Source organism: Galeopterus variegatus, unplaced genomic scaffold (assembly GCF_000696425.1).
Source record: "Galeopterus variegatus unplaced genomic scaffold, G_variegatus-3.0.2 Scaffold3836, whole genome shotgun sequence".
NCBI lineage: Eukaryota > Metazoa > Chordata > Mammalia > Dermoptera > Cynocephalidae > Galeopterus > Galeopterus variegatus.
The window spans coordinates 62,273-74,130 of NW_007729947.1; the positions used below are offsets into that span (position 1 = coordinate 62,273).

At 36.2% G+C, this 11,858-nt stretch overlaps 1 protein-coding gene across 1 annotated transcript in view; it reads left to right on the forward strand.

Annotated features, from left to right (window-relative positions):
* Positions 1–9,133: 9,133 nt before the first annotated feature.
* SLCO1A2 (solute carrier organic anion transporter family, member 1A2) overlaps positions 9,134–11,858 on the forward strand; it is a 44,358-nt gene continuing 41,633 nt past the window's right edge. The window contains exon 1 of the mRNA XM_008586127.1: positions 9,134–9,193. Within this exon, the coding sequence (XP_008584349.1) occupies positions 9,134–9,193 (60 nt within the window). The remainder of the gene's footprint in view (positions 9,194–11,858) is intronic.

Genomic DNA, 11,858 nt, shown 5'->3' on the forward strand with positions numbered 1-11,858 from the left:
AATAGGTTATTGTTAACTATAGTCACCCTATAATGCTATAGAACACTCATACTTTGTCCTACTAGCTGTAAGTTTGTATCTGTTAACCAACCTTTCCCTATTCTCCCAACCCCTACCCTTCTAGCTCCTAGTTACCACTATTCTACTCTCTACTGCCACGATATCAACTTTTTTAGCTTCCACGTATGTGTACTCCTTTGTGGAGCTCTTAATCCTGCCCCTACTATGCCATTTGTGAAGACAGGGCTAAGGTTAATGTTGGAGTCTTACAGATGTCACCAACTGTAGTGCTTTTAATCCTGTTCATGATGCTAATTGTCCAGCTACACAACCATGCTAGCTGTCAGGCTCTTTTACCTGCCGGTAATCTTGTACCGACTGGGCCAATTGTTGAGCTAGGGCTGGGTCTGGAGCTCACAGACTCCTCAAGCCCATTCACAGACTGAGTCACACACCAGGCTGGGTCACCAAGACCCCTTACACGCAGGTCTATGAGCTAGGTAATTGGCCAAAAGGTCCTTGGAAGCCATAGGTTGGAAAGCATGGCTGTGCCAGGTGGACGCCCAAAGCAGATGCCTGCCTACCTGCTTCACTAAAACTCCCCCCCCCATCTCTCTATGAAGAACACAAGAATAGCAACAAAACTAAAAAGAAACATTGGCATGCATGTGCACTAACTCCACATCCCCCCCCCAATTTGCTTACAAAGGATGTGCTAAAACCACACCCAACTGGACCCGAGGCAAGGACCCTGACTAAACTGTTCTATTTTCCCAACATCCTTATTTTAAATTAATATTGTGAGAAAAAGCATGGCTTGTTAAGAAATAAATTCAAAGATGATATTATATTGTATTTGGTTTGGGGAAGTCATATACTAAAGTGTAGACTGTAGTCTATTATATGTAAGTTGTTAATATAAGAAAAAGTTGATTTTATGATGTATGGAATTTGTATACATATAATATTTAAAAATTTTAAAGCACCAATAAACTTAGTTATGTAACATTTTAGTTTTCTTTAAAATTGAGGAAATACGGCTGGCCAGTGAGCTCATTTGGTTAGAGCATGGTACTGATAAGAGCAAGGTCAAGGATTCAGATCCCCTTACTGACCAGCAGCTAAAAATAAATGAATGAATAAATAAATAAATAAAATTAAATAGAGGAAATAAGGGAGTGTGTTTTATATTATTATTTGCAGGTATTTCTCTGAGTATGAAAAGCCCATCTAGGTACAATTCTCTAATATATTATTCCTTTTCAAAAATTGGTTTTGAAACAATAGAACCATAAAATGAGGAACTAGGTAAAAATTTTGCATAGATGAATAAAATTTACTGATCAGATGAAGGCAATCTTGAGGGAAATTTCTAACACTGTTATTTTTATGTTCCTCATTAGGTTATATTTTAACGTCAGTGCTCTTAATGCTTCCTGCCTTTAGCCAACGGTCCATTAGAGGTATAAATAAAACAGTATATGTCTACTAATAAAGGTAATTTAAAATTGTCTAATGATCCAAACCACCATGCTGACATATAGTATTCGGCTGAATGGTAAACTAAAGGAGAGCTGAGTCATATGTGCACTCTTCTGATTAAAACTAGTCCCTGAGCATCTTATTTGATATTTATTCAGAGCTCCAAACTGTTCCCTTTGTATAATTTAAACAATTATTTTATTTATAATCCCAAAGTAGCAGCCAATTGGGAAGTGCTGAGAAGCGGCTCTAGGTACCTTCCAGCTCTAATAGTCAGTGGCTCCAATGAGAAAAGTTACATCTGCCTTACACCAGTTTGCTAAATCAAACCCTAAATAATCAAAGAGGAGGGAGAAAAAGAGGAGACTAGCAAAGGCTCTTAGTGAAAGCAAAATAATTAGAGAAAAAAGGAAAAAGAAAAAAAAATTTAGGGCTGGTCAGTTAGCTCAGTTGTCCAAAACGCAGTGTTACATCACCAAGGTCAAGGGTTCTGATATGCCCACCAGCCAGTCACAAAAAAAAGAAGAAAAAAAAAAAAACCAGAAGTATTTAAGATCACCATATTAACATGGATCAGAAGTGTGCTGCATTATTATTAACATTTTAAAGAATTAATTCCAATGATTCTTTTTTCCCTATAACATTTTTTTGGGAAAAAAATATGATCCTTGCGGAAAACAGCATAGAAATTCTCAAAGGAAAAACAAAGTCAACCGTAATTCCATCCAGAGATAACCACTTTTAAGATTTGGTTTTAGGTTCCAATGTTTTATCTAACTGAGTACATCAGTGGACACCACACACCTGTGCAGAGGTAGCTTAGGGTAGTTGTTAACAGTCTCTCGGGCCAGACTTCTGGGTCTGAATCCTGGCTTTGCATAAGTTATTTGACCTCTCTGTGCTTTAATTCCCACATCTTTAAAGCTGTGATAATGGTACTAAAGTCATAGAGTTTTAGTAGAATTAAATGGATTGACATCTATAAAGCTCCATGAGCAGTGCTTGGAATATAGAAAGCAGTATGTAATGTTTATGTTTTTATTATTATCTCCAATTCTACACAGTTTCACAAAAAAATGATATCACATTGCGTATATTATATTAGAGTTTTTGTTTTTCCAATCTGGTGCTAGCCCTTTAGTACAGTTTCACAAAAAAATATCACATTGCGTATATTATATTAGAGTTTTTGTTTTTCCAATCTGGTGCTAGCCCTTTAGGAAATTATGCTTCTTCATGCTTTTCTTGTAGGTTGGGGTCTTTGAGAGTATCCAATAAATACCAGCTTTCTTCCCCCATCCTAACTGTAAATCAATTGAAAAATAACACAAAGTATAGCACATGGAATCCAAAAAATCACTTTTAGCACTAAACAAGCCGATATTAAGGAATGTGGCTTATTTTGGTTGGTAAGCAGATTTTCTAATAGTAAACCTCCAAATAGATAGACTTCTCCCTGTGGTCATTGGATCATGTCAGCCTTCCCCACATGGAGCGAGTGCAGGTATGGAAAGAGGAAAGGTGTGCTATGCTAATGGAACTCCATCTAAATAGAAGGAAACTATAGGAATGAGGCGTAATAATAATGTTATCCTTGTCTCTTTATCTCCTTCCACCATGGAAACATTTTACTCATGACTTTTATGTACATTTTTTTTCTTTTTTTAAATGTATCATTTTTTAGTGGCTGTTGAAGCATTCTAACACAACAGGTAGTGGTAACCAAGAATATGTATGTATCATCAACTCGGTTCTCTTTGAACATTTTCCCCACACACATAACATAAATAAGCAAACTGGAATCCATACCTTGTCGTGTGAAGATTTGATGACTATGGCTGTGCTTACATGATGCAAGAGTAATTAGTTAATATATTCAGGTTAGTTAACTCTACTTTTTTGGGGGGGGGCAGCTGGCAGTATGGGGATCTGAACCCATGACCTTGGTGTTACCAGCACCACAGTCTCCCAAGTGAGCTAACCAGCCAGCCGAAGAATCTCTACTTTTTTTTTTTTTTGAGGTTAGTTAAAAATCAGTTGATGTGATGACAAAATATCATCTTATTTGGCATCACATAGAGATTTTAATGTCTATATGTGTAAAGTGAGGACATGGCCAATTAGGCAAATAGTTCAGTCTCCTAAATCTTTTATTTCTGAGAATAAAAAGAACTTCGAGGACTGAAAATATATTATTCAATAATGTGAATAGCTACCCTTCATTGAATACTGATTGTGTATTAGTTTTATATTATACAGTTAGCATATCTTACCTTATTTGATTCTGCTGAAATGATTAAGAAAGGTTGTGTTAGTCATCCATTTATCTGGCCTTACATCCTTTCTCTCCTGTTCTTTGATTCTCCCTGTGTCCCAAGAGACTGACTTCCGAAAACTAGGTTTCCTAGGTGCCCTTGCCATCTGGCTTCCTGTTAGGTGTGTCAGGGGGAAGTATTTGTGCGAGACTGGGGTTGTGGAAAAGGGATAAGAATGCCTCTAACAGTGGCTTTGTGTCTGTAAGGACTCAGCTCTTTCAGATACAGCCACTGGAGTGAGTGACTTCCCACTGTTGTAAATCTCTGAGTTGCTCACCATCCCATTTGGCTTTTTAACTCTTCTGATACCTTATGGCTAACTTCTCCTATTAAATTCCTCTATTAAATTACTTTTGATGAGCTACATTTTCCTATCTGGACCTTGACAAAGATAAATACTGGCTTCATTTTGTAGATAAAGTGACTTCTACAAAAGCACGTTGCTAGTTTAAAAACAGGCTTAACAACCAGTACTTCAACTACTATGCTGCATCCAAATGACAGTCCTAATGAATATGCAAATGAATAGTTTTCACTAATCACCTCTTCCTACCACTTAGTTCAAAGTGTCCAAATTATGACACTAACTAGCTATTATCATCATTTAATTGTCTATCTCCCCCAATAGCTTATGAGACCTCTTGAGAACAAGCAAAAAATGTTATTCACCTTTGTGTCACTAGCACCTACTACTGTGCTTGGAATGTAGTAGAGCCTTAATAAATATTTGTAGAATGAGTGGATAATCACTGTCATTGACAGAGTGACCATTTTATTCACACAACCATGCTAGGGGTCTTATGTAAATTTTATAACTCAGTCTTCATAACAATCTTGCAAGGTACACATAAATATTCCAGCATCACAGATGAGGAAAAATAGGCTCAAAGAACTTAAACAGCTCATGACTAATCTGGGTTTAAACCAGGCTAACTAAATTTCAAGGTCTGACATTTTGATTATATCCAGCTGCCTCCCATCATCTGTTAATGTGAATGAAAAAAAATACATAAATAAGTGGGTTGGAGAAAAATATCTAAGCATTTTATTGGATATTCAGTTATTTTTTGGAGCTTTATAAACAGGTAAATTCTTGTCTCTATGAGAAAAAGGAGCAGTTCAGTATTTATTTGCCATAGATTGAATGGAGATACATATTTTAATATCTAAAACTATGTCTATGGAAACAAAAAGAAGAATTAGGATAATAATCTGAAGAAATTAAACCGTTCATATTGCTGTCAAAGAAAAACCAGAGCTGGACAATAGTTAATGTGGTAAAAACATTTCATTTGGGATCTATCACAATAGAAGAAAAGAGACCACTCTATAGAATTGGGCTCAATTCTGAATATAGCACAGACAAGTGGGGATTTACAGCAAAGGAGCAGGGTGGGGGTCAGTGGATGGAAAATTACCAAGAGGAAACATGAGGGGTAAGAGGGATTCTGGCTGAACCACTTGACAGGATGCTTGCTGAAGGAAGGCCGAATTGATCAGATATCATCTGGGGGATGGGGGAAATGAAGAATTTGAGAAAATATCAAGGTAATCAGATATCGAGTGAGGGATTCTCTCTAAACTGACTTAACAAGGTTCTTGCTTCAACTGGGCAGTGCCGGGTTGGACACCAACACTAAGGCCTAGAGGTCTTCTTGGAGCCTGACTATACTTAAATCAAGGAGGAAGTATTGTTATCTTATTTGGCCTAAAGGTTTTTTTGGGCATTGCAAACTGTAACCTAATTTAACATGTAAGCAGTAACCTACTTTTGTAATTTTAGCCAACTACAGGCAGCCAACTGTTTAAACCAAGTTTAAGTAAGACAATGCCCAGCTGTTATCAATTTGGCTGTTTTTGTACTTTTTGGTTTTTGTACGTTATTATTTTTTTTTTCTGTTTATAAATGTTACCCAACCATGTGGCAGCCCTGAAGTCACTCTAAACCTAGGCTGGATCTTCAAGATGCCCAATTCGCAAATCATTCCTTGCTCAGTTAAACTCAGTTAAATTTAACTTGTCTAAAGTTTTTCTTTAACAACACCTACTTGCTTGGTTTGATATTGGTTGAAACTATTTCAGCCGGGTACTGCCCAAAAGGCTGTTCTCACAGAGCTAGGAGCCATTTGAAGATTCCAGAAATAAGGGATTTTTGTAAGATTTTTGCTAGTGTGAGTAACTCTTTTCTCCTAGAAAGGACAGTCTCCTACGTCTTCTTCATGTGTGTACCATTAGCTTTGCATAATAAAGCCCTTCATTAATTCAGTTGTACAGAATAACGTGAAATCAAATGCAAGCATTTCCCCCTGGCTGATTTCTAGTAATCACAAATTATGTTCATGTAATTAACACTGAAGAAAGAGCACAAACAAGACTTTGTTTTGTAAAACACTGTATTTTTTTGTGATTGAATCACGTCATTAAGGGCTGACAACCAATGTGTGTCAAAACCCACAGAGTGTTGCTGTTCAATGGGTGTAAGAGTTTCAGTCATGCAAGATGAAAAAGTTCTAGAGATTTGCTGTATGACAATGTGTATACAGTTAATGATTCTGTACTGTGCACTTAAACATAAGAGGCTACATTTTGTGTTGTGTTTTTTTTTACCATAATTAAAGAAACAACATGGAAGAAACTCAACCACATTTGTGTGAGAAAGCATGCTTGTTTCCATGGTTCCCATCTGAATGCTGAGAAGGAATTAGAGAAATAAAATGGTTCTTAACTTAATAAAACGTTAGCAAATCATTTTCATTAGCACTGATGATTGATGGGGCTTGTCAGTGATGTTGTGCGGTCCTGGGAGCAGAAGGCACTGTGTAAACAACACTATGCTAACAAAAGAGGACTGTTTCCATGGCTGACAATTGCACGGCCTTTAGCATGTGAAGAAACAACACACACATTCCCTGATTCGGGGCCAAAGTGCTCAACAGCAGCTGACTTTATTGGATTTTTGTTGGATAAATGGAATAGATTTTGTTCATTATTTATTTTCCTCCATGAAAATGTTTAAAGTGTATCTGAAAATATAAAATATTTTCACTGTATAGGCTGGCAAATTAGGGAAAGTTTAGGCAGGTTTAATTTAATCACGCTTAATTCTTTTCAAGTGCTTAATTTTATTTATTTAGTTTTTGGCAACCAGCCAGTATGGGGATCCAAACTCATGACCTTGGTGTCATAAGGCTGCACTCTAACCAACTGAGCTAACCAGCCAGCCCCTCCAGTGCTTAGCTTTAAATACTACCTTTTACCCCATTCAACACATTGCTTACAAAACTTCTTTCAGTATAGTAAAATCCTTTTGAAACAAATCTTTGCGTCATGGTGACAAAATCTGCTCTAGATAGTTACTTAGTGTCATAATTCATGGAAAGAACTATGGAATTCCCTATGTGGTGATTTTCTGTAGGACTAACTCCAGCTTCTATGCCCCCTGGCTACATATGAAAAATAGGAGTTTAGAATAGTCATTGTTTTTAGGCGATAAAAAGAGTGAAGACAAATTTGACATGGAAGAGAAGTTCTCTCTCATTGTTTGATAGGGTGACTATACTGGGCTTAGATATTGCCAAGAAGAGATAGAAGGAGAACAGACGGGAGAGAAATGCATAAGAAGGAAGAAATAAGGGCAATTGAGAGGTTTATGATTAAACCATACCAGTTTCTACTCTTCTGAACAATTGTCCCATTCTGTCAGTTTTTCCAAAACCAGTGTCATGTACTTGCACTACAGTTAAGGCGATTTAAAATTTTATTTTATTTTTTATTTTTATTTATTTTTTTTGTGACCGGTAAGGGGATCGTAACCCTTGGCTTGGTGTTATCCACACTGCGCTCAGCCAGGGAGCGCACCGGCCATCCCTATATAGGATCCGAACCCGCGGCCTCAGTGCTCCCAGCGCTGCACTCTCCCGAGTGAGCCACAGGGTCGGCCCGCGATTTAAAATTTTATGTGGTGGATTTCAGCATGGGTTCATTTGTATGGCCATTCAGAATTGCCAAGAGTGTCTCTATAACCTATACCTATAAGCTGTAAGAGACTAATACTTACATAACTAGTTTATTTTCTCCGTAGGACAGCTTGTCTGTCTTGTTCACTGCTGAATTCTAGTGTTTAGCACAATGATTGGTACATAGTAGACTTTCAATAGATATTTGTTGTATCTGTAATAGCATGAGTCAAGAGAACTAATCTCATACATAATTTTTCAGTGGCTTATTGTTTTACTGTGTGTGTTTGGGATTCAGCAAATTTGTAGAGGTAAAGCAGTTAGGTTTTTAAAAATTAGTGCTACTCAGGATCACTAGCTAGATGGATAATGTTCATAGGATTTTAATATGTTAATGCTGGTGATATTGTTAAGATATCATTCTGGCAACTCGAAATAGAATAAACATTATCAAAGTGAAATACTTTGGTTTTGGTACAAAATATTGTCTCAGTTTCAAAATAAAAAATAGATAAAATCTTTGACAAGGGGTTAGTAGAATTTAATAGGGTTTAACTCAACTTTTGGTTTTATATATAAAAATGTGTGCCTATGTATTATATATACATATAGATACACATATATCTATACCTATTACAAACATATACATATAGACCTCGATTTTTATGTTTGATCTTCTAAACCTTACATCTTAATTGCAATTGTAGGTTTCTTTTCCAGATCATAGAATTATTTGTTATTTTTACTTAGACTATTTCCATGATTAAAATCCTGTCTCCCAGGTTTCCGTGAATCAGCAGTGCCCAGCAAGCATTTCCCTTCCTGAGACTTCAGGCAAGTCTTGGAATGCAAGGAACTTGGAGAGGGAACCTGGCCAAATAGAGACTTTTGAGCCTTGGTGGACTTTCTGAAGTAGGTTTTTTTATAAACACAAATCAAAGTTTGTGCATTCTTAAAAGCAGCAATTTTCATGTAAATCCAAGGAACTCACTTTGGTTCTATTTATCTTGGCTAAAGAAATGAAAAGCTTTGTTTTAACCCCACAGCCATTATTTTTCAAGGGGACCATAACAAATTACTCTAACATCTTTAATCCCGCTAAAGAATAACCAAAGTTATTTGATGTAACATTTTCAATAGAAAATCAACATCTGAATCTTCTCTAACATCATTATTTTCTAGATCCAAATCAGAACCTTCCCAGGTATTTTTGTAATACAATGGAGTCCAATTATGTTATTCAGATTCAGTCCTTTTTTTAAAGAATGACGTCTTATGATTTTGTCAGTAATTTAATAGATTTTTGTTTTCTTAAAACGGTAGAACTAGGACATATCAAGATTTAAAACATAAAAACCTTGGAATACTCAGAAGAGCAACATGGGAGAAACTGAGAAAAAAATTGAAACCCGTAAAACAAGATGTCTTTCCAAGATGAAGGTATGAAAATTTTTGTGTGTGTGGATAATGTGTATGCACAGTATTTTTTTATTTATACAGTCCTTGTAAAATTGCTCATATCTGCATGAAGTGATCTAATGTCATACCACTTGATCTATTGATAGTTTCTTGCTTTAAAGAAGTTGGTTTTATAACAGGGTGAATCTAAATAGGATTATTGATTCAGGCAATCTAATCAGAAATGGTTTTGAGGGACTTAAGTGGAAGAGAGGATCTTAAAAATTTTCAGGCACACATTGTGGCAGGATTTATCTTCCTGGATCAAAGGCCAATTTAATACTCATCTTTTGGGGGCTTCTAATCCAGGGAAGTGTGGGGGTCTCTCCTGGAAAACAATTTACTGGACAAAAAAGCTTTGTCGATTTGTATGAAAAGATTACTTCTCAATAACAAAGCAAAACAAATGTCTTCTTCAAACTTTGGCAGCATAACATCATTATTTACACACACACACACACACACACACACGAGCGCGCACACACACACACACACACAAAGTGGCCATTTTCTTAGCTATTCTGGTGGTTTTGACTATTTCATGGCAAATTCTCTTTTTCATAACTTCAAAGTCATTTTACATTCAAACAAAATTTGAATTTATTTTAGACCAAGGGATCTGGGGCATTTGTTTTGACTTTACAGCTAGTGCCTGCAAGTGGTTTCTGAACTAAGACACTGTCTCTCATCTTTTCCCAATCAAGAGCTTGTTTTCCTTTTATATGTACGTGTATAGGGGAAATCTTTACATGTAACAAAGGAAAGGATTATGATATGGATCTAGAAAACTATTTTTGCCTGAAATACCTTGTGAATTATGAAAAAAAAAATTTTCCATTTAAATTATTCTTTAATTTTCATGTCCTTCATGTGTAATTGTGTAACCAATAAAGGAAGACCTGGGCCCAGGCTCTCTGGGTTCCTATCTGAGTTCGGCTGCTGACTTGCTGAGTGACCTTAGTCAAGTTGCTTAACCTCTTGTGCTTCAGTTTTTTCATCTGAAAAGCATAGTAAAAATAGTTCTACCTTATAAGATTTTTTTAATGCTTGTACGAGTGACTGGGCTACTGTTAGCATTTAATAAATATTAACTATGACTATTAATAGAATCTGTGGACAAAAGTCATCAGGTGTTATTTATAAACAACAGATCTTTGTAGTAGTTTTTGACTACTCTGGAGGTTAGCAACACTAGCTATTGATGTGAATGTTATGGCATAATATTGCAAACTCAAGTTTATCAGGTAAAAGTGAGAGGTGATTGCTTAATAATCGGTTAGGTTTGTCTGCTTCTCTGAACTTAGAAATATGCTTATTAAGAGATATTCTTTAGGAAACATCAGAGAACTGTCCTCAGTGAATTTGCTTCAAACTCTAGGGCATTATTGTTAAAAGCTAGAAGGACTAGTTTTATAAATATAGAGGTTATTTAGCACTAGGCATGAATTAGAATAGCCACTGGTTTCTTTCACTCTGTGAAAAGAACCAAACAATTTAGGCATCCCATCTAGAGGTTTTAGGGTAAAAGCATTGAGGTCATGATGCATCTAGTTTCCTTTCTTAAAATGTTAAATACAATAAATTATTTTCCAAAATCTGATTTGTACTTGATTTGGTAGACCTTGCTTTTAAATATAAAACTTGCATTATAAAATCATGTAAAAATTGTTTACTCTCAGTAATATGCTCTTCAAATGTTTACAGTGGGAAGGGAGACAGAGTTTCCACAATTGGTATTTAATATAAAAAGATAAATAGCTAGAGAAATAGCTATACCATCTTATAGCCATATAATACTTTTGACTCATATTAAGCTTTATGTCCAAATTTCTCAGGTCTTTTTCAAATAGATTTCTATTCACATTTCCCCAACTAATTGGTATAATTGTTACAGATAACTTTTGGCTTAGGTGTATGCTACGGTCTGAATGTTTGTGAATCCCCCAGCCCCCTATTCATAATTTGAAATCCTAAACCCCAAGGTGATTGTAGTAGAAAGTGGGGCCTTTGGGAGGTGATTAGGTCATAGGGCTGGAGTCCTCATCAGTGCCCTTATGAAAGAGGACTGAGAGAAACCTGTTGTCCCTTCTGACACAGAGGACTTGGTGAAAAGAAGGCTGTCCATGAACCAGTAAGTGGTATTTTGTCAGATACCAAATTTGCTAGTGCCTTGATCTTGGACTTCCAAGCCTCCAGAACTATGAGAAATAAATTTCTGTTGTTTGTAAACTACTCAGATTATGGCACTTTGTTTTAGCAGCCAGAACAAACTAAGACAGTATATTTAATCCTATTACATTTCATTTTACTTTCAGCTCTGATCACTTCCTCAAGATGTTTTTGATACTTATTCTCTCATTAATTCAATAACCTTGAATTAGGTGTCTACTATTCATCAGGTACTGGTGCTGGTACGGCACCAAAGGAACAAAGGTAAATAGCATATGGCTCCTATCTCTGAATTGCTCACGGTATAATGATGACGGAAGTTTTAGACATCCAAACAATAGATAAAGAGCACTGTGATAGGGGCTGTAACAGGAGTAGACACACAGTAGGGTGGGAAGATAAGGGATGAATGGTCAAGGCTACTTGGGAAGCATAGAGACAAGGAAAGCTTCACTAAAGAAGTGGTGATAAGATTGAG